Genomic DNA, 25,053 nt, shown 5'->3' on the forward strand with positions numbered 1-25,053 from the left:
GCCTACAATAGAAATCAACAATTCCATTACATTTAATTGACAAAAAACGTTTGCCAAAAATTTCTGCTGGCTAGCGGAAACACAAAACTCCAACATTTACTTTTATTTCATGGAAACAGCAAGCATTTTACATCAGAACATGTCGAGCCCTACCTGGAATTACGTACATACATATGTATATCGTAAGCGACATTTTATGGATTTTTTTTGTTGCAAATAGTTTACAAAAACTAGTTACACTAGTTACCGTTACTGGCTTTTCGAAGACAGTTTATTGTCTGGACGCCTACTTTACCCAAACAATGAGACAATTAGCACATAATCTCAATTGTCTTGTCTTGTGTAAACGCAAGTTATACAACTGTCAGCAGTGTCGGAGTTACGTGCGTCAAAGGTTGAGTTTTGGCCAACGTTCGTTGGGTCCGTGAAAGCAAGGGTTGCCAATCTGACGCTCTCTATGCAAACACATACAGTCTACTAAACTGTCAGTTTCATCCTTGAGCAGAACGTACGCAAAGTGCCCATTCTGACGAGGCCATATCTCCTTTCAAATTTCTTACATGATTGATGATTTCGCCTTCGTTTTGTAAAATTGGAATTTTTGCTTCTAATCCGAGGATTAATTGAAGTTTTTGTTAAGCAAGTCTCCCTAAAATGGAAAAAATTCACAGAACCTGTTCTGGTAAAAGAATAAATTTAACTTTTTTTCTCATTTGTATAAAAAAATCGAAAAATTACAATGTGGTTATTTTTTGTGTATGTCTGGCCCTCAACGCCTCAAATAGCCTCTCAGCATGTTCACGAAGTGTCGTCAGCGCCATCTTACCGTTAAGAAATTAATTTATTAAGATTTGAAAAAAATTTATAGTCATATTAAGAAGCTTGTATTCATTAATGTTGTTGTTTAATTAGATCCAAATGAAAATTAAATAAACAAAAAAAAAACACTCCTGTAAAACATCCCTTTTGCCGCTTACGATAAAATCGAGAAATAGAACTGAATATGCAAATTGTTAATTTAACATTTAGGATATGGAAAACGGTACTCACTCTTTTTAATTTCCTTACAATAAGGTAGTTTGCTCCATTGAAATCCGCAGAACAGCCAAAAGCAAACAAACTTCTTGATAATTCTCTAGAAATTCGGTTAACCCCGAAATCTCGATATATCACTTATTATGCTTTTGCTTTAAGCACTCGTTAAACAGCAAAGCATTGGAATAAAAAAAAAAAAATTTCCACAACCAAACACTTACTAGAAATTTTAGCGCGAAAATATTCAATTTTTTTTAATAAATATTCAATTTTATTTTATTTTAATAAATTATTTTAATAAAATTGAATATGTTTATAAGGGCGGAGTAGTTTGTTAGAAGCAAAATTTTCCAAGAAGGCATATAGCAAATTAAAATTCTATGATAATTTTAAGCCAAAATGGCGAGCAAACTATATACCAAAAATTACGTTTCTCCTCCCAATTTTCAAAAGAATAAGTAGTATTTTGTAACTTTTTGGTCGACATTTTTTTTTTCATTGTAGATACCAAAAAATTGTGTACATAATTTTCTATTTTCTCGGTTTTGTGAAGTAGTTTCCTAAATATAAAGAAAACACAAAATTTTTTAAATAAAAAATTTATGTATTTCATTCAGAAAAAATTATAATGCACAGATTTTTATTTTAAAAATTGGGAGGGTCAAACGTCATTTTTGGTATATACACGCCTATTCCGCAACTCTTTCGTATTCGGATTTTGCTACGAATCGTAGAAATAGTATGCTGCAATCCGTATCGTATTTTCGAACTTTCGAAATGCCTAATGCATGCCTAAAATCGAACGAGTAAGAAATTGACAGCTATTTTGCGTAATTTTGTACGAAAACAATTTTGTGTCGGAAGCGAGGTAAAAATTAAGCAAAAAGATGTAAGTCGATGTGCTTTTGGAGGAAATATTAGTGGTGTTGCCTAAACAGATAAATTTGCGTTTCCCATGTACATACATTTTCATCCACTGCTTTATATAAACGAACAAAAAAGAATCTCTGTTGTCCCTTATCGAGAAACTTGGGTCCGGTTTAGTTATTTGTACAATGATTTTCGGTTGTTGTGTGCAAACGCATAACCCGAATCCAAAAAATTTTGACATACATGTGTAATCAAAGGGTTATGCTTTTATCTAAAACAAATGTTTCAAATTTCCGACTGCTAGTTAATTAATAAATTCGGTTCGCACTATGCACTTTTTTGTAAATTTCGATGTGGGTTCTGCGCGAAAATACTATGGATGGCGTAGCAGGAGTTATATGCACAAGAAATGTTGTATACCTTTGACATGCGGAAGCCCTACTTCTCCGGCAACACAGAAAGGAGAATTCTACTTTGTAAGGGTTATAATCCCTAAGCGCGGCCGAAGGCAGAAGCAAATGCAACAGGTGGTGGACCTAACAAAGTGCATGTTTTCAATGGCTTGGAAGAAGCTGTTATTTGCATTAACTGGATTGAGAATCAATTCTTCAGGCATAGGAGTTCTGGCTTGTGGTTCAACAATTCAACCAGAAGCTGACATAGATGCGCCCATGCTTACTATGCCGGACAGCATAGCCCGAAATCATTCCCATAGCGCGCTCTTATTCCGCAACTATAATGGCAAATGCAATAGAATCCATCGTTTCCTTCAAAAAACATATGTAAAATCAAAAAAATTTTCTATAAACAAGCACTTGATGAGTGCTTTTTTTTTATTCCTTTCCACTTCGTTTTCCTTCATTCAGCTGTCTTCGAAAAACAACTGCCATACACTTTTTTTCGAAATTAAATTACTCCGCCCTAATGCACATAGATAGTTTTACACTAGTTTTGTTTTTTTTTTCTTTTTTCTTTTTAATGCGTAATATATGTATTAAGCATAAATAGAGCTTTGGAATTGCACAATTAGCTAAGCCGAGTTTATTTTGCAACTAACATTAGAAACACTTTTAACTTAATTTATTTAAAAATAAAAGAGATTTTGTTATGTACATACATAACTAAATATTTACTACAATCATTTTTCAATTTCTTGTAGTATTTACTTCAACTTTTCTAGCGTGGCACAGATTTTGTTAAAAACTTCCGCTTCCTCTTAAAACATTTTCACAAGGCAGAAAATTCCAGCAGCGAGCAAATGACTTGGCATTCATGCTGCATACCACGTGCACTTGATTAACAAAAACAGTTTTTTCTCGTTATAAAATCATAAAAAATCTCTCTTAGCTAACCAAAAAATCTGGCAAATCCTTGACAAGTTATAAATCTGAGTTGTGTCGCATACAAATGTTGTCCCAGCGGCCGCTACTGGCATAGCCTTTAAAGTACTTGCATTTGCTGCAACACCACGTAGTTTTTAGTTCCTGATGCACGCACAAAGAAATTGAATATCTATACATATGTCTGTCCGTCGGTTAGGTTTAAAACAACAATATTACATTATGCTGCAGACGCTGCAAGCAAACAGGCGGCTTGAGATCGCCACAACACCTTGCGCCACCATGAATATATTTTTATAATACTTGTTGTTGCCAAGCACTTATTTGCATTTTAGTTATAAACATTTGCTATTGCTACTGCTATATATTATTTAAAAAAACACACACACACACGATTCGTTTATTTAATTAAACAACTCATTTCCGGTAGAATTTCATTTGACACTTCAACTACTTCCAGCAAAAGATAGCACTTGATTTATTTATTGCCAACGATGGAGAAGTTGTGCGTACTCGATGAGAGCTATCGATTAATACGCTGTACAGAATGCGTACACTTTAACGAATAGATAAATGTATGGAAATAACTAGTAAATGGAAATCGGTATAAAATCAAATGCAGCAGCAACTACAAAAACAACAATAAAATCAAAGCCAAACCAAACGACAGAGCGTACATGCATGTGTGTATAGTAAGATATGAGTATGTTTGCGCGTTGTTAGGAACGTCAGACGACTTAAGAAGTTAGTGAAATTGTAAGAAATAAATTCACAGTCAAAATAGCGGGGAATAATGTTATACATACTATGTGTATTTAAATCGTAAAAAACAGTAGATCACCAAATGTATAATACTTGAACACCATTTGACTTAAAAAAAAAGTAAGTAATTGAGAATGAAATAAATTAACTACCTCAAGGTCATATGTATTAAAAAAAAGTAATAATAATAATATAAAATACAACAAGAACATTACAGTGAAAAACTATTTATGGGAGTATTTACTAATAAAAAACCATTAAAAAATACATTTAAAAAATAGAACTCAACAAAAAATTTCTTTGAGCTGCATTTATAGTGTTATTTACACAAAATATACACGAAGGAGAATACGAATAACAATTACATACATACATATGTATATTATATGTATTTGAAAAAAAAAAATAAATAAATAAAACAAAAAATAAAAATTTACAGTACTAAGAACAAAAACTAAAACCTTGAACAAATCTCATAAGAATAAGTTTTTTCGAATGCGTTTAGTCTAAAAAGCGGTTAAGTTGCTATTGAAATAAAAAATTTCTAAATTTACGTATACTTTATATTCCTATTAGAATTTATGTAGCAAAACAAGTAAAGTGAAGCAGTTTGGAAAGATATTTGTAATGGTTAATTAAAGTACACTCCATCCACATTTTATAGAGCTCCAATGCATACGAAATATATTGCCACGTCTGACAAGCTTTTAAGTGAAATTTACGAAAAGCACATAAAAATTCGAGTCAGCAAAACCAAAAGGATCTCCAATTATGAGAAAGAAAACAAAAATAAAATAGAAAACTAGCGAAAATAACTACATACAAAATTTCTACGTCCAAATACATACATACTACACATGTAATTGTCAATAATACGCAAAAATTTTCACAACATTTATACACACCATACGCTCCGAAATAAACGTGTAACGAAAATTGATATACGAGAGGCTAAAATACGTACTCGACAAAATCAATAAATACAAATACGTTTGTACATCGAAAATAATCAAAACAAAAAGTTGCAGGAAGAGCAGAGCTAAAGTGAATACCCAACAATCCCAGACGCTACAGATGAAAAAAAAAACAGACAGCCAAAAATAGAAAATCCAACAACCATAAAGTAAATAAATTTTGAAAAATAAAGTTCATAAATTAAACTTACCGAAACATTTTCTACATGTGGCAACCCATCAAAAGTGTAGATCGTCAACAGTTCATGGTCTGCGTTTTAAAAATCTAAATCCACAAAAATACATACCTACCTGCTTAGTGAAATGCCAAACTGTACTGTACCGTTAGTATACCGACAATTATCTATCAAAACAACTAATCAACTAAATATTTACTACATGTTTAGACCAAGCTAAGGCCCACTCAAATGTCACTTGTGGAAACCAAACAACAATATATATTAAAAAATAGCAAAAACAATAACTGTATATGTATTAACTCATACCCGTACATATTTACATACATACATATAACATATATGATTAATTATTATCATTATCATTACTAAAAGGCGCAGCTGCAAAAGTAAAAGCGCAATTCATAATTGTCAAGCAAAAAACACAAAAACATTAAAAAGTCTTAATTGTAATTAGATTTTGTGTAATCTGTAAATGTCTGGAACAAATTAAATTAACCACAATATGGAAATGTACTAATAACCCTTACATACATAAATACAACATTGCAAGCAAAATTAATTTGAATGTTTACAACAGTGGACTCGTAAATAAACAAAAATGTATGGAAATTGTATTGTATTTGCAAAAATTTATTTAATAAAATTTATGAAAAATATGAATATTATTTGTACAAAATGTTTTTATTTACAGCTCAGAATTATCGTAAAAGAGAGCAATGAGTGTGAACGCGTAAATATGGTGTGTGCCTGAGTGTGGAAAATGGAAATAATTTTGTTTCTTTTTACGAGTAGCTAAATATTTTCATCCTATTTCATTTTATTTTATTATCTTATTTTAGTACACATTTTTGCTAAAGGGAACCACCTCCAGGATATCCGCTTTGTTGACAAGTAACTTTCGCTCATGCGAGCCGGGAGCCGGAAAGTGGCAGCTGTTCAATTGACGGCAGGGTTGTATTTCATAGAATCCAATAAATTTTTCACGCAACAGCATAGTGGCAGCATCAAATGTGGAACATAACAAACCGCTAAACAGTTGATTAAAAACAGTCGGAAGTGGTGGTTGCGTTTTGGCAGCTGCGCTTTGTTGTGTGGTTGTACGTACACATACAACCGATATAACTAATAAGCGGTTGTAATTTATAACATTTCAAATCAATAATTAAACTTGTGAAGTTGTGAACAAGAATTGTTAAAGTTTGAGTGCAACGTTAAAAAGTATGAAAATTGCTAATTAATTTGATTTGTATACATGTATGTAGTATTTGCAAAATGGTGCGGTTATGCGAAAAATCGATCAAAACAGTGGATATCATAGGAAAAGCGTTAGAAAATAGAATAAAAAAACAAAGCGGATTATAAATTTAATAGAAAATATTTGTATGTAAATACTGAACACAATTGTTCTTGCATATGAATGGGAAAAGCGCTGTAGTGTACTGTGTACCTTAATTGTTTTTGTTGTGCTTTCATCTTCTAAAAGTAAATGTGTTCTAAATAGACAGATGCGCGTACATACATCTTATGTGCATCTACATAAATTCATAGCTGTACATATGACTGGACAGTATGTACACTAGGGCGCATCTCTCTACATACAAAAAAAAAATCGGTACTGTTTTTTCAACAGAATTATAAAATGCAATATCTATATTCTAAAATTATTAAACGTTTTTATGCAGACCGTCTAAGTTGATTTTTTTAAAACATATTTTTATTTATAAAAAACTAAATTTTATAACACCGCACAGTGGGAAATTTCGACTGATTTGGTTTAAAAAAGTCTAGAGTAGTCAATTTTTAATTGCATTGAATAATTTTTTTAATACTTGTAATGAATTTTAGAAAAGATTATCTAGGCTCGAATTAAGAAACAGAGTTGTAATTTTATCAGCAAATGGTGGAAAACGCTAAAATAAAAAAAAACATCAAACTCAAGTATTATTTTTCTTGGTGAAACAATTTAGATTTTAAATGTGTTAAATATATTTTCCGAGATCTTTGAACTCGATTCTGACGATATAAATAATCACGAAATTCAAAACAACCGATTCAATATGTCACACTTTATCCACAAAAGTTTTAGATAGCATCCACCCTTATTGGATCCGCCATTTTGAATTTTAGAATCTTAAATTTGTCACCAAGAAACATATTACTTTTTCAACATCTAGATGCTCTAGGAATATTTCTTTATCAAAAAGAAAATTTTGAAAAAAAATTTCGCTTACGTTATTTTGGCGGTTAGGGCTCGATATGCTGATAAAAATCAAAACCTCTTTTTAAATCGGGTATTTCCAACCTTTTTGAACAAAATCAGTCGATAATTTTATACTGTGCACCGGTGTAAAAACAGCACGGATTTTTTTGTACGTGCATAAATAACGCCGCACATTGGGACTACAGCGGCCAAAACGGACTAGCGAATTCTGAAAGGCCCATTACGCAGATTCATACCAAAATTTAACTAGCAGAAATCTAAAAGAATTTTTACTAAAAATGGTATTGTGAATGTATTTACTTTAATTTAACTTGCTCTGTATGTATGTATCTAATTATGCATGTAAGGGGCAAATCTTGCAATCGATTTTTGACCAACTCCCCGATGACTTAGAGACTTGAAACTTCACAGTTGGCTCAGAACCAATATGAAATATAAATTAATCCGATAGATGGCGCAGGAGTCGAGATATTTGAAAAAAACCGTATCTATAGTCCGATTTGGTTGATATCCACTAAAAATTTTGCCGATAGGTGGCGCACAAGTCGATATATTTCGTTTATATTTAGAAAACTTGCTTTAAAAATATTTATTTTTACTATTAACTTATTTGATTTTTAAAAGAAGGAATTGATTTAGAAATTAAAAAAATGCGTTTGTTAAATTTAGTACTTATAGCAAAGGCATATTAAACAATTAGAGCAAACAGAGCTGCGTGCATTTTGTTTTTGATTTTGTACTCTATAATGTCAAAAAAGATAAACAAACTCTGACATTTCTACGCAAAGTGTAAACAAAAATTAAAATTCATGGAGCACATCGAAAGAAAAAAATCCAAATTGCCATTGAGTTGTAGCCAAATAAGTTTTGTACGAGGTGGGCATCGTAGTGAGAAACTCTTCATTATCTTTCCGGATGGAAAATTTTGGAGTAAACGAGCAGGACACACCAAATTTCATCAAAATAAATTTTTTTTAATTCATTTCCATTATTAACCGATTTTAACGTTCTTTCCGATATATGCTTTTCTCGTTTAAACCAGCATATACTCTGAATTTCATAAAAATCGGATAGCATTTACCATATCCGCCCACAAGAGTTGTGGGCGTGGCAATTCGTCGACTTTCACCATTTCCCACATTTTTTTATTCCTAGGTGCAGAATAGAGCATTTCAGCGAATTTATGGTACGGTTACTACTTTTGGCCGCAGCTCACATGGGAACGTCCCACTGTACGCTGCAATCCTCCCAACTGGTGGCTTTATTATTTTTCTTTTTTAATAAACATGTATGTATGTATTTACAAACATAAATGTATGTTGGACCATCCCTTCTAACACCGCGGCTACACACGCCTCGCCGGTCGTTTCCTTTTTGATTGAGTTCTTCTACATATTGCCCCTAATTACTTTATGTGCTTATGAATTTGCTGGTATGTTTTATATTATTCATAACATAATTTTTTCTCCTATTATATTGTATGTATGTTTATGCTTTTATTCGTACAGTTCCATCTTTTGAAGTCTCCAACGTATTATTTATTGTTGAATCAACTGCAATAACAACATCGTCCACCAACTGTCAACTGTTGCTGGACGTCATTACGTTCCAATTGAATAATTTTGCTTTTAGTAGATTGTCATGAAAGCGATTGTATGCTAAATTCTTTATTGTACATATGAACATACATATTTACTTATTATGTATTTCTACATAGTTACAGTCACATGAAAAATATTTATGTACATATGTATACATGCCCATACACACATGTATGCATAGATCATCAACCGGAGTGTCGCGCCTCTCTATGGAATTGGAAAAATGTGTAGAAATTACTTAATCGGGAATAACTATGTATGTACTTACTTGCATTTTCGTTTATACTTAAGTATTAACGTTCATTAATATATTTTCTTGTTTGTACCAAATTTTTCTGGGGCGTGTGATCCATACTGCAGCACCGTTTACGAACGAGTGATGTGGTAGAAGTGATAACTGAAAGTTACCGAACTGGTGTTTTTAGAGAATTTGGTAATTTTGAGAGAATTTTATAAACTTATGACCTTCGGGCCTTTTCATATATTTTCTTTAACTGCATCTACAAACAAGGCTATACTTAATAAATTTTTTATGTAAAATACTTCCAAATAGTTGCTTCACCATATTCAAATGCAATGTAGTTAAGATATATTAAGGAACCATTATAAAATTAGGACCATTTTGGGATTTTTAACTTTCTGATATTTTCTGTGATTAAAAAAAGGCGCTGGACGCCTTCGTCTTGGTCTGCAGGCTGTATCGGAGACACAGCCGCTAAATTTAAACGTAGAATACGTGGTATGGTTAAGAGCACATCCAAGTCAAAAACGAGAGCACACACTAAGAAAAAAATATCGATAACAAAAGCGATAATAATATCGATAACAAAATCGATAAAAACATCGATAACAAAATAGATAAAAATATCGATAACAGAATCGACAACAATATAGATAAAAAAATCGATGTCAAAATCGATAGCAAAATCGATAACAAAACCGACATCGATAAAAATATCGATAACAAAATCGATTACAAATTCTATAAAAAATTTATTAAAACATCCATAACAAAATCTATAAAAAATATCGATAACAAAACCGATAAATTATCGATTATTATATCGATAAGTCCCGCGAATTCCGAAAACCTCTAAAATCCCGAAATAGTCCCCAGATTGAGTCTGCCTATATCCTTTTTTCTATAATTACCTTTATTTTAATATTTCTTCCTCTATCTTCATCTTAACTTTTATCGGTATCCTCATCCTAATATTTTTCTTTATACATATTTATCTTTGTTTTTACTTGAATTGTATTTGTATTTGAACAAATTGTCCTTAAGATAGCCCCAGTAGAAGAAATCGAATGGATTCAAATCTGTCGATCCAGCGGGCCACGTGAACTCTTACTTCGTGCCCGTAGTGAGCAGGGCACCCGTCATTTTGCAGCCCTAGTCTTCGCCGCAGGTTTAAGGGAAAATCTTCTAATATATATAATATTGGAAGCCGTTCCTGCAGAAACTCTAAATAACTGTGAGAGTTGAGCGTTGGCGGCAGTTCGACAGGTCCCAATATCTGACAGTTAAAAATACCTTACCATAAATTTATTTAGTACTGATAAGGAACTTTTCTCATTCCGTGAGGATTGTTTATTTGCCAACACAAAAACGTGTCTGTATGGACTAATGTTTCATAGTACGCGTAGATGCTGCATTTGTCCAAACCGCCTTCAATATCATGCCATACACTCCTATACTGTACTATTTTTTAACATCTAGTCCTCGTTGGCCTCAACGCCGCATGCTGTTAACTACACAAGGGAATTTTCTGCCAACAAGCATTTTTTATATCTGCAACTCATTGCCGCTAAAAGGTTGTGCGCGAATGCATACAAGGCCTTTCATTTTCATTCTACCCGTAATAACTAAAGTAAAAATTATTTATGCATGGCTATAAAATAATTGCAATTTTACTGCATCAAACTTTGTATATATCTGCGTTCGTTTGTTTGCACATACATACATGCATATGTATGTTTCAGTGCTGCAATAAAATCGATTTTTCCTCTAACGCAGGAAACGTTAATAAAAGTGAGAAGGGAAAATGTAAATGGAAACCGCAACTTCGTGACATATAATGTAAACCGCCTAATAGAAAAGTGAAGCGCAATAAATGCTAATGAAACAGCTTTAAACAACATTAATTAGTGTTAAATGTATCAGTTGTCAAAACACAAAAATCGAATGCTGCGCAAAATAGAATTAGTAAACAGTGCGCTTAAAAAAAAAACAAATTTTCAAAAGTAAACATTAAAGCGCAGCAAATTTAATGACGAGCACAATGAATCAGTATTCCATGGCACAAACTGCATTTATACTCACAGAACTAAAGACCGCAAAGTCGTTTTAAAATTTAAACTAAAAAATAATATTTGCGATGCATTAAATTAAAAAAAATACAACGCGCTGAAATAAACGTACAAAAAGAACGCTAAAAAGTAAGTGCACAATGTATTAGCAAAACCGCGATTGACGAGTGTAAACATAGTGTAAACACTAAAACAAAAAAAAAACAAAAAATAAATAAATTGCAATTGAAAAGTGGTACAAAAGCATTAAGCCCAAGTAGTATGATAATCCTACGCATGGGAGTGAAAAGTTTGCAGCGCAGCCCCTGTGCCCTTTTCACGCCACACCAAACCAACGAAGACGAAATGCATTTTGTACTACATTAATGTGGCGGTACCCATTAAACGGACGCGAGCATTGTTGTCAACAAAGCCAGACGCAAGGGCGCACAAGTAACTAATTCAAATCAAATAGTTAAGTGAAACAAGCGATTTACTTACGACTGTCAGTTGTCAAAGTGCACCAAACAACAAACAACCAACCCAAAAAATAAAAACGGACAAACAATAAATCAGCAAATCAATCATATCGTAGTAACAACTAGTCGCAAGCAGCCGCTCCAGCGCAAACTGTCCGCTTGGCCAAAGGCTCCAGTTGATGGTGGTGTTCGCCTTCCCATGATGACCTCGTATTTTGAATTGTTTGCACTGTTTCTGCTGCTTATGTTGCCATTTCCGTTCTTCTACGAGAATAGTCACATATTTCGTTACTACTTCAAGTTTTTCATCTACTATGGCATTGTGTCGATAAATTCCATCATTTTGATACCGCATTCCTGTTGCGACCGTTCGATGTGCGAAATTTGCTGTGAGTATAAATGAAATTTTATTTAAAAAAAGTTGTTTCTTTTTTTTTAATTTTAAGTGTTTGCGGCTCCTACCCAACAAGCAAAATAAACTTAAAGAAAGTTTTTTTTAAGTTTTCAATTATAAACATTAGCTTACAAAACGTTGATTTTTTGTTTATAAAACGCTTGAAAGTAAGCGTAATATAATCGAAAAGGAACATTGGTTATAAGCGTAGAAATATAAACTTGTAATAAATGTTCAAAAGAAAGCTTTGTATAAGCGTAAAAGTGAAACTTATAATAAAGTTCAAAAAAAGTTTTTTATAAGCGTATCAATATAAACTTACTAAAAATTTTCAAAAGAAAGCTTTTTATAAATCATTTTTATAACCCTTTATTTAAAGATATTTCATTAAAAACTCATACATAGATTGCTTAACATCTAGAAACTAAACGAAATGCGAATTTTCGGCGGACTTATCTACAGTCGCGAAAATATAAATAGGGAATAGACATTTTAGCATACAAATTCACAATAACACATAAAATAAGCATAAAAAAGTTAATTATTACATCTTGTTGCGTGCTTTCAATTACTTGCGGTTATTGGCAAATCGGAAAAGCGACATCGATGCAGCTATATATTCCGCTTCATCGCCGCCATTCTCATTGATGCACCATTCTGAAAAAAATTTAATACATTTTTAATTGAATATTAAACTAAGAAAGGATAAGGGGAACTCATCATTTGAAGACTCGAATGCTCCACAGATTAGCGCAGCGGGTCCTGGATTGGACTTTTTTTTACCACATCGGTTTTATTTAATTTTTTCTTTTAATAATATATTTTAAAAAACGTAAACACGTCACTTACGATTGAAAAAATTTTATATTTACTACTTCATGTCGTTGGCATTTACATTTCATTTATAAGTTTAAGTTATTTATANATTTAACGCTTATTATAGCAAACTTAATTTAAGTTATTTTTTAAAAAACGTTTACTGAAATGCTTGTTGGGATAGCTTAAAATATCAATCTGTGCGTGTGTGGGTGTATAAAATGTTCGGAAAACGTTCAAAAGCAATCGAAATTATTATTATTATTTGAGAGGAAGCATCGAAAGCCTAACTCAAAAACATCAGTGTTAGACTTTAACCCAAATAAAACTCCTTCTGCCTAATTGCTGTGTCTCCTCCTGGTCCGTCTCCGTCTTGTTTGGCGCTATAACCGTCTAAACGATTTTGGCCAAGTTTAATAAAGCGCCAGTGGTTTCCCTTCTGTGCCAACTGACGCCAATCGGATATTCCAATTGAAACCAAATCCCTCTCCACATGATCTTTCTATCGCAGAGGGGTCTTCCCTCTTCCACTGCTACCACCAGCGGTTTCCGAGTTGAATACTCTCAGGATTGGAGCCGATTCGTACCAAATGGCCAAGCCAGCGGAGCCGCTGTATCTTTATCTCGAATACTCCAAGGGCCGCCGGATAGGATTTTTCAGTTTTCATGTTTCTGCGCTATATACATACCTACCCGAGTGCGATTTTTATACGTCGAGAGAGGACTTTACTTCTGCGTTAAATTTCAAGGCTGACATTGTTATCGAAATTGTAACTGCCATTGGTGACATGGACGCCGAGGCGCGCTGACTAATTGTTTGATGGCAGCAGATGCTTCGTCTTGTCCTCGAAGACTCGTTCCCGTTGCTTTTTAATCCAACTCCTGGTTCTAGCGGCAGGTAATTCGTTGGCAAGTGAATTTGAGCACTAGTCTCTAAGGTCAGTACCCGTCTTATTGCGGTTCATAATAAGCTGACACCTACACCACCTTTCCGCCCCACTCCGCACACAAGTCAGGAGTCAGCATCTTGTGTACGTAAATCCCTTCGGGGTCTTCGGTTGTCGCGAAAATACCGCTTCAGCTACTGGTGTCAACTCATGAAAGTATTGCAGGTGCTACAGTGCGTACTGCTTCGCAGTTACCCTCTGGCTGGATCGCTTTCTCCGTAAACGAAAAGTATGCAGAATTATAGAGGGAGTTCAAAGCTATGAAAGTAACGTCGAAAAAGACCTTGACCAGCTGAAGTAATATTATAGAGACGCTCTCCATGCGCGCTATGTATCTAGTATTGGATAGTGGAGATGAGCTTGTAAGCTCAAAGGCTATTAGTGGATGAGTTTTCCTGCTTCTACCATTCTTTTATGGTGCTTTCTTGCAAGCGTCCGTAAGCTTGATGAAATGGTGCAGTTAGTAGCGGTGGACGTAGCCAGTAAATCGATAGGTTGTGGCTGGACAAGCGCTCAGCTTTCCGAAATAGTTTTAGGCACAGAACAGACCCCAGGTTTAAGCGGACTGTATGCAGAGGTATATTTAATTCCTCGACTGCATGAAGCCATGTTAAAAGCATCTGCCCAAACCTCAGAGTCTTGTCAGTAGTCGTCTGATATATTTCTTGGGTTCCCTAGCACTTGCATTGTACAATCTTAGTGCTACTTGAAATTCAGCCTCGTAACGAGTTTTCTTCCGGAAATACATACTTACTCCGTATATGATAGGGAATGTGGCATTACATCCGCTCATTAAAAGCGATTTAAACACCATCCCATCTACAACTGTGGACACAATATATTTCGCTTCGTGGGGTATTTGTAATTTCACTGATCCTTAAGGTACCCGCCTGAGAACTTTTACTGGATTACTGTGTAAACAACAGAAAAATTACGATGACTGCAAAGGCGCTACTATTTTTTCATCATAGCGCAGCTGAGGCCTTATCGAAGAGTTTTTCACGAGTTTTTATTAAATGGGTGCAAAGATGTTTGAACATAAGCTTTGTAAAAGCTCACTAGCTACATACTTCTCTGATTGTCCGAAAGTAACTTTAAATCTTATCGCTTGGTTTCCTATCGAAAAATGGTCGGCCAAAAGCTGCAGCTTTGCCAACTTAAAATGAAATATCTGTCCGTCCACAACCGTTAGAAAAAACATCGTAACTATGTGTCCAGACTTTCACGCAGCGTTCACCGCTGAGACGAAGGAAGGTCTCTCGCTCCAAAAGAAGCTCGCAGGCTGTTAAAAGGATATACATATATACATACATACCTGCCAGAAGAAGTGGCCTCGGTGGTGTTCCAGTTGTTGCCTGTTCGTGGGTCTTGCAATTTAATATTACCAGTATCGTTGTGTCAGAAAAGTCCAAAGTAAAATGCAATCTTTTGTTGAACTATTTCAACGGTTTGTTATCAAAGTAAATATTGGCTTCTGTAAACGGCTTCCCCTAAGGCAACAGCCAGTCCAAGGCCTACTAGCACTTACATATTTGCCTGCGGTAATTGGGAAGTGGAATTTCGATCATGAAGATCCAAAAACCCTCTTCCAACTTTAACCTCCAACTGCGCCTCTTCTAAGCAGCTAATAGTCATAGGCCTCCGAAAATAATTCAACCGGACCCTTAGTATTCTGATATAAAAAGGGGATTTTCATTTGGAAAGCGCTACCCTTGGAGCTCTCTCTAGGTTTGAAGATGCAGTCGCCTTAGAGCAGCCTAGCCTTAGATTATGTATATCGATACCTGAGTGGAAGATCGACCTATCTGGGCAGCCAGTTCGAAAACGCCCTTTTTCACAAAACTTTTCAACAACGCCTTATTTCAGAAGTTATTTGAAAAATGCTTTATCTCAGAGTTCGGTTCGAAAACGCCCTATCTTAGCTGCCGATTCACAAACGCACTATCTCAGCACATTTTCATTTGAGATAGGACGTTTTTGAGGGCGTTGCTCAACCAAAATTCTGAGATAGGGTGTTTTTCAATAAAATTCTGAAATTAATATCTGAAGTAGGGCGTTCATGAAAAGTTTTCTGAGATAGGGCGTTTTCGAACTGGCTGCCGAGGTAGGTCGATCTTCCACTCAGGTGTCGATATGTAAGTCTCATTTCAAACTATTGACCGCTGTTAGAAAAAGCTTTTTCTAATTTAGATGTTGCCAAGACCAAGGATCAACCCTGCTTCTGCGTAGTAATACAGAAAGAAAATTTACTATCCCGGCCACATGGCTGCCAGGTTCGGAGGCGCAGGTTCTGCAAAAGCTGCAGAGACGAATAAGATATATAATCCGTTCAACACTTATTTTCCGGGTGTCCCGGATTCAGGAGAAAATGCCTCAAGCTTCAAGTGGACCACTACTTCGGGAGTCTAGATAGCTTATTCCGTTTAAGTGCAGTACAAGACTGTTTTGTTTATTTCAATTAAAAGGATAACTCTGTTGGAAGTTGGGTTAGCACTCGCTAGGGAAGCAGAATGGTTTAAAAATATATAGCGATAGGCATGGAGATACACTCTCTTCTGGGCAGCGCAATGAGTTAAACTAAACTATTGTAATTCAATATTTTTATCAACCCCATTAAAAATGCTATAACCTAATCGTAAAGTAAGAAACTAATTTATTACCATTAAGCGCTTTTCCCTTGTGAATGTGTCAAAGTTCAACACGTGCACTCACACATTAATGGAATAGTGAATTTTATATGCATTTTTCATGCAATTATTGTTAACTTTCCAATGGCAAAATCGCTGTTGTTAATAAAAAAAAANAGGTGCGAGTGCACCGCATTTGCGGTCGTAATTCAATGTCAAAGGGTGTAAATGTATACATTGTTGTTAGTAATTTTTACCTTTCATAGTTTAAGCGCACCACAGTTTGGGCCAAAATCAATTCCCATATTTTGTAGGCGTGGGCGGGTTTTAGTTATATTGAATTTTTTAATTAAAAAACTAATATTATATCAAAGAAATAATTTATAATAATTATTTGTGAAGAAATAAATATGGTACCAGCATGCTGGTGTGTTGTATGCTTCGAGCTTGATGTGTCGTGTATTCCCCCTTTAAAGTACCACCATGATGATAGTAAAATAAAGCTCGCCAAAAATCATTAAAATTTTACTAAGTATTTCGATTATTCTAGTATAGTTACATATATATGTATATACATACATATGTGTGTTTAGCCAACAGTTGATTAAAAAAAGTCGATAAAAATAAAAATCCTGATCTGACAAAAAATTAAACTATCGATAAAATAAAATCGAACAAACGATATCCAAAAATATTTCTTAAATATATATCTTTTCATGCAGGTCACTATTACGATTCCTACTGTTTCGGTTGGACCTTTTTTTGCAACTTGATTTATTTATTTTTAACTCATTCCGCATACCCGTAGGTACGCTAATACGTCAGCGCGAGCGCGATGGCCTTATTGCTAACACAAAGAGGAGGGACCTACGACTGCGAACGGGATTATATTTTTATGAGAAGCTGTTTTTCATGGCAAAAATACACGCAGAGGTTTTCCATTACCTGCCGAGGCGCGACCGCTGTTAAGAATAAACCTTTCTTCTATATATTTTTCAACGATGTTGCTTTGACCAGCTTTAACCCAGGCCCTGTGGAGTGGTGGCGCGCACTGCTAAGCACTATACCACAGTGGCAATTGCTTAGTTTTTATTCATACGGCCCATATCGATAATTTATTTAAAGGCCTTATTCTGTATCACGAACCATAGGCAAAACGAACGATTCGTCTGCAGACGACAACCTCTCAGATTGCGATTTTAAACTCTATCGGTCGTCTTCGTCTTGCTTTTCATACATTACGTTGCAATGGTCTCTAATTTTTGAAGCATTCGTGTTCGTGATACAGAATGAGGCTGTAAAACAGAATGATTGGTTTCGTATTTTTTCTCGATAATCAGTGATCCGAATTTTTTTTTACTCACATTTTTTTCGATATCTTTTCGATAATGTCTATAAAATTTTGCGATATATTTACCGCTATTTATCGATAATTTACTTGAAAATAATTTTTGACCTTACATTTTTTTTTAAACCAAAAAATCGCATTTTATTGCAGTTGGGCGAGCACCTTTTGCCACCGCGTATCGACTTTGATCGGTCTCCGTTGGGAACTTCGCGGCAAAGAACATCTGGAAAAGGAGCAGGCATGCATAATTGTGGCGAATCATCAGAGTTCATTGGATATACTAGGTAAATAAGCGCGCATAGGCATACGAGCAAATCTCACGAGTTATTACATTTTTGACAAAAACGTGTTTTTAGTTTTGTCAATGTAATTTTTTTTCAATTGGTGGAACACTAGCTTTATTACACTAGATTCTTTCGTTTTGGCAACACCATTTTCACCGTTTAATTTTAACAGTTTGAAGTATCTTAAATTATTAAAATGAAAAACCTCATAAGATTTCAAAAATTACAAAATAGCTGCGACAGATATTCTGCATGCTGCCATTTTTTTTTGAATTTGGTGGCACACTCTTGAAACTTTACAGATATGTTGTATTTGCTGCCAACGTCCATTGCCACTAATATGAACATTCTCTTTGAAAACTTCCCAAAGTTATTAAAAAGAAGCAATTATGATTTTGCCGAATGACAATAAAAAAAAATGAATCAGCCTTATCATGAGTTTCATTTTCCCCGAACCGGTTCACTTTTCACTCTTGGTTTCCATGGTTTTACTATGGGCGGATGACGAATTTTTGGGTGAATTTTTTTTCAGGCGAAACTCAGGATAAGGCAGAATAATTTCGGTACTTTTTCACCTAAATAAACGTTTTAAGGCAAACATTTTTGAAATACTTGATTTTTTTTTATTGTACTTGTTTCTGGAACTCCATTGATTCAAATATATGCTAGAAGAATGCTTTAGCCAAGGCACATTAAACAGGTAGTATCAGTAGAGCAAAAACAACATTTGCGTGTATTTTGTTGTTGCTTCTGGTATCGAAAGTGTCAAAAACTGTTCTGAATTTTTTCTTCTAAATCAAAGCGTGCCATGTGAAATACAAAAAATTATAAAAAATAAAAAATTGAAATTGGAAAAAATAAAAATTGATGCAACTTTCTTTACAAGGGCCAGTAATCAGCGGTTGTGCTGCTGAGTTGGGCGAACGTTCCAAAAGCTGTTATTCAATCGCTTGTTTTGTATGGAAAAAAAATATTTGACATTTTCGAGACCAAATAATTTGAAAATAAATCAAATCAGCTGCTCTACTGATACTACCTGTTCAATGTACCTTGGCTTTAGCGTTTCTTTTCTGGCGAGAAAAGGAAGTAACACTGAAAAAAACAACTCGCGAGATTTGCTAATATAATTATGTATGTATGTAAATACAAAAATATGTATTATGTAAATTACTATTCATCCAAATCTCCCCTACCTCCCTTTTTTGCTAGGTATGTTCGAAATCTGGCACGTAATGAACAAATGCACTGTGGTGGCGAAACGTGAACTCTTCTATGCCTGGCCCTTTGGTCTGGCCGCCTGGCTGGCCGGCCTCATTTTCATTGATCGTGTACGCGGCGAAAAGGCACGCAATACACTGAATGCCGTTAATAGCCGCGTAAAGAAGGAAAAAATCAAATTATGGGTATTTCCGGAGGGTACGCGTCGCAACACCGCGGAATTGCATCCCTTCAAGAAGGGCGCCTTTCACATGGCCATCGATGAACAAATACCCATACTGCCTGTAGTCTTCAGTTCGTATTGTAGTTTCCTCAATGATAAGATGAAAATTTTGAATGCAGGCAATATAATCATAACCGCCATGCCACCAATAAGCACAACAAATCTAACCAAAGACGATCTACCCGAACTGATGGAGCGTGTACATCGACAAATGGCATTGACGTTGAGGCAAGCATCGGCCGAAGTGTTGGCGCGTTATAAGACAGTCAAGCAGCAAACGGCGCTGAATGCGGCGCCTGCGTCAAGCAACAGCATCCACAGTAGCAACAACACAAATGCTGCAATTGCAATGTAAGTATTAGCTGTGGTAGCGAAAGCGGAGGCGTAAGTAACTTGAATAGTAGAGTTGCTGCTCCCAACAGCCAAACTATAAATTTTGCAAGCGCAGCCCATGCGCCACCTGCAACTTCGGCAGCAACGGTTGAGTCTGCTTCATTGCAACAGCATGTGGCACGCGGCACTGCCTTGGCGGCGGCGGAGGAGTACGAGATAGCGCAGTGTGAATAGGCAAAGCATCTGCGCTGAGGCGACCCGTTAGGCGGAAGGCGGAAGAAGATAGAATAGTGCAATTCAAATTAGCGCTAGTGACACACACACACACACACCGAAACTCGTACACAACGCAACACACATCCGCACAATTTTTTTTCAGATTTGGAAAATATCGCATTGCTTATTGTGCAAAAAAAGATGGCTTGTAGATAAACACCAAAATGGCGAGTATGTGTGTACATTAGGGTGGCCAAAATAAATAAAGTCGGCATTTTAATGCTTTCACCCACTAGGATTATTCTATTTCGAAAAAATATACACCTATTTTCTTATTTTGCAATCAAAAAAAATTTAGAGGTCGCTCAAAGTTTTTTATATGAAAAAAGCAGCTTTTCATACAAATGATATAGAATTCTTGCAAATCGATATTTTTCGATCGGAAAGCTCTGGTTCTCTCCGGAGACTTCCAATAATAAAAACCAAATTTTTATTTAACCATTTTTAATACTAAAAATCTTTTATTGGTCCCCGCATTGCACTTTCTGGATCTTTGGCGGACCTATAAAATATAGTACTATGAAAAAATGGTTAAAAAAATATTTTTGTATTATTATTGGGAATCTCCTGAAGATAAATATTGATTTTCAAGAATTCTATAACATTTCTAGGAAAGTTTCCCCCATATAAAATACATGGAAAACTTTTAGGGCTTTGAGCGTCCTCTGAATTTTTATTTTTTATTTTTTTGGTTTCAAAATAAAAAATTTAGGGTATATTTTTTGGTGTAGAACAATCCTAGAGGACGAGAGGTAAAATTCCGACTTAACTTTTTCACATGCATTTTTGGACCACCCTAATTATGTATAATAAAATACCTGTTGTCACCATCAATGCAAGAGGCCCTATTTCACCTTGTTCGCAAATCCAGTTTTTAGATAAAATGAAATAAAAAATATTGCTAAAAAGTAAATATTTTTACGACACAATAATAATAACGAAAATTTGATTATAGACGTAAATGACTATGTAATACTCTCTCGAACCATTATCCGTATCCGAAAGACACGCCACGTTCATGAAATCAAGGAGTACACGCTGGGAGTTTTTCTCAATATCGAGGCGCCTTCAATAACAGCCCACCCTGAAACTGTTGTAAAGTCCCTCTTTCAGGTGGGGGTGCAGCGGCGAATGGTGGATTTTGTTGGGCTTCTTCTGGAAAAGAGAACTGGGGGATGCGACCAGAGTACTTCGCAGTTATTCCAAACAGGCAACTCGACTAGAAGCGAAGCATAGGAGACCGCTACAGGAAAGCCATTGCCGCCCTGTACGCTTGTAGGACGGCTAGTTATTGGCAAAAATGCGAAATAAAACCATATATATTTTCACTCATTGTACATAGGTGTGATAAGAGCCATTCTTTTCTACCGGGGCCGGCCTTAAACAAGACTTTGTCCAGAGCAAAGATGTTACGGGTACAGCAGGACGGATTCCATGCTTGTCACGGTAGCACTACCCTCTACACCACCAAATCTCTGGAATTAATTTTAAATCTCCTACCGGTGGATGTCTATGGTAAATTTCTGGCCGATCTGGTGCTGCTAGGCAAATTGCGATCCAGCTCTGGAGAGACCTTAGATGCGGATACAAAAGGTTCCGAAAACTTTAACGAAAATCTACGAAAACTAGACCTACTACTCTGCTTAGACAACAAATTTTCCATACGAATGCCGGAGAGCAACACGAGTGGGAAGGTGGCTCAGGGTCGACGGCTGTCTGTACCGATGGGTTTTAAGCTGAATTTGTACTAAACCTCAGTTTTCGCTTACCGGACCACTGCAGCGTTTTTCAAGTAGAGCTAAACGCACTGTATATTCTGATAGATAAGCTGCTGTTCAATCTCTAAAATCGAACGGAACCTCATCCAAAGTAGCCATGGAATGTAGAAGGATTCACAACCTGTTGACTTCTAAATGCCCCTGACTGCTGTATTAGACATTCCCGGCAACAACAAGGACGACGAGTTACCAAGGAAAAAAACGGAAAATTTGTGGTCAAGGCGCAAGGCGTGAGCATATTTACCTCTAACCTCCTGCAAACACAGATTAAAGGCGGTATTTATGGAGGAGCTAAATATCAATTGGGTCATGGAACCCATCTGTCCGACCACCAGACAAATTTGGCCAAAAGTTGACCTAACCCATTCTAAAGCTCTCATTCGGCTTGACCGGAGTAATAACCGGAGATTACATACCTGGACACACAGGCAAAAAGATTGAGATACCGAACCAGCTGTAGGGGCGAGGAAAAAGGGGAGAGCATCGAGCAGTATCTCAGCTACTGTCCCACCTTGGCCAGTACGCGCAACCAATTCTTCAGCAAGTACTTTTTAGACCGTTTAGACGACAAGGCAAAGACGTACACAGAGAATTTTTTGAAAAATATACAATTTTTATTTTATTTTTTTCCGCTAATATTTAAAAAAAAATACTACAAAAAAATAAAAAATATAATTTTTAAACTGACTGCAAAACTCGGGAAAGTTCGATAAACTTTTTATTTAGATTTTTTAGATTTTTTTTTTAGTTTACAGTTTTGTAACCCATAAAAATTTTGTTATAATAAAGTGATTAGAAAGTTGAATATTTGCATGAAAATTTATTAAATTTTCGCGAATTCTCGTACAAAGTGTAGAAACTATATTTTTATGTTTTTTGTTGTAGAATTAACCATATTTTTATAAAAAAAAAATTTGCGGAAAAAATTAGAATAAAAATTGTTGTATATATTGTGAAAAATACTCTTTGCCAATACTTTTTTCCGGCAGTGTAAATGAAATGGCTACCGCCACTAATATCATAACGGGCTTTTTCGCCTGCGTGCCTCGTGGCCTTATATGGTGGAGGGGACCTGACATGACTAGCTTAAATAGGGCCTTTTGCATTAATGGTGACCAGTATGCGCGAAATTATCGTATGTGCCATTTTTTCGAAATTTACTTTTTGATGCGAATTTTTTCTACCCCCACAACGCAACACCGCGGTATATTTCATAAAAGTGACAGGTGACATTGTGAATTTTTCCGTAATATTTCAGAGCCAGAATTTTAGGCGACATTCTTTCTGTTTCATACTGACAATGGTGCTGACAATTGTCACTCTGAGAATATTCGCGACAAAATTAATTAGTCACCGTCGGAAAGTTTTACAGGAGAAATTTTCAACATTTGAATATTTCTAAAACTAAAATAAAGTAAATGCAACTATTATATATGAATTGCATATAATTTCATATGACCGCGGGAAATTTTGCCAAACGACAATTTTGTCACTTCTTCAATGGAATTTTTCATGGATTCAAACGACCGTCACAATTTTTTTATACTAGTTTTAATCCGAGGAATACGAGATTGGACCTATTTTTTCGTATGTGCCATACAAAAGTAATTTGCACAAAAAATTAAATTAAAAATGTTTTGAAAATTTTGAAAAGTAAAAAAATGCTTTTCTTTAAAATCTGGTTTCTGGCACATATGTATGTACGATAATTTCGTGCAAAGGGCGTTGAATTGTTACAAGTTAACCAAGTCCGTATGCAAGGCCAAAATTTTTTTGCATTTTTTATTATTTAAATTCATAGATTTAAGTAGTTGTATGTGTGTATTTACACTATATGTATGCGTGTATTAGTAATTTTAAGCAGTCGAAAATTTTTAGGCACATTCATATCTGCTTGTATGTAACATTTTCAAATGCACCTTTTGCATTAAGGGTGGCGTAACTACATATACACACACTAATATGTATTATATAACCTAATCATCGAATTTAGCTGTTTAAAAAAAAAAAAAACGATTTTTGAAAATTATGTTTGGCACACTTTTATAAAACCTAAAATACATTTTGGAGTGCTTAAAGGTTTTAAATATTTATGTGCAATATATAGATATTATGCGTTTTGTTGACTTTATTTTGTATTGTGCTATTTTATTGGTGTGTTATTTTATTTAGGTTTTTTCTTTAATTAAAACATTTATTTTATGCTTACCTCTGCATAGCACTGGTTGTCGCGACTAGCGATGGCCAAAGAGTGCCACGTTTACACAATTCCAGCAGCATATTAGTCAATTACCCCAAACCAACGATCTATAATTTAACGTTAAACATTTTATGGTTTTGTACTTTTATCGAAGGTTTTTTCTCTACACAAATTTTTTTCGACATGTTATCGATATGGCCATCGACCCATTTATTGTTATTTTTCGATATCGATAGCTTAACCGATCGATATATTTTCTCTACAAACACTTTTATCGACATGATATCGATATGGCTGTCGCCTCATTCATTGTTTATCGATATCGATAGTTCAAGCGATCGTTATAATTATCGACAAATTCTTTTTATCGACATATTTTTCGATACTGCTATCGTTATACTTACCGACGCATCATTGATATAAATCAATTATGTATTTACAAAAAAAAACCTGGTTCTGTATTTTTTCTCTCATCAAAAAACCCATTTCATTGCAATTGGGCGAACGCTTTTTGCCATCGCGTATCACAATTTAGTTTTGATATGTATACTTTATTTTAATTGAACCTAATTAATTTTTTTATATTTCTTATTTTTTACTTTAATTTCGTTTATTTAATTTAATTTTATATTTTAATTTTATTTTTTTGTCGTCCATTTTATTTGACCGCAAGCATTTTATTTTATTAAATAGTTATAGTTAATAATAAAAAAAAACTGTTTAACAATAAGTACACATGTTTGAAATTCACTACTTTTTTGCACATACGAAAATATAAATTATTATTTTTTTTTAATATTGTATTATGTGTTGTTTTAAACAACTAGTATGGCTTAGCACACATTTTATTAAAATAATA

The 25,053-nt window shown here is 34.8% G+C and overlaps 1 protein-coding gene across 1 annotated transcript; it reads left to right on the forward strand.

The window, feature by feature from the left end:
* Positions 1-6,045: 6,045 nt before the first annotated feature.
* On the forward strand, positions 6,046-20,323 carry Agpat1 (1-Acylglycerol-3-phosphate O-acyltransferase 1). The gene is given in 5 exon segments (XM_017615637.1): positions 6,046-6,257; positions 11,000-12,100; positions 12,103-12,139; positions 18,033-18,166; positions 19,376-20,323. Coding segments are annotated over 4 exon segments (909 nt in total). The 5' UTR covers positions 6,046-6,257; positions 11,000-11,949; the 3' UTR covers positions 19,963-20,323.
* The last annotated feature ends 4,730 nt before the right edge of the window (positions 20,324-25,053 follow it).

Source organism: Rhagoletis zephyria, unplaced genomic scaffold (genome assembly GCF_001687245.7).
Source record: "Rhagoletis zephyria isolate East Lansing unplaced genomic scaffold, Rhagoletis_zephyria_1.1 Rzeph_scaffold_01049, whole genome shotgun sequence".
Lineage (NCBI taxonomy): Eukaryota > Metazoa > Arthropoda > Insecta > Diptera > Tephritidae > Rhagoletis > Rhagoletis zephyria.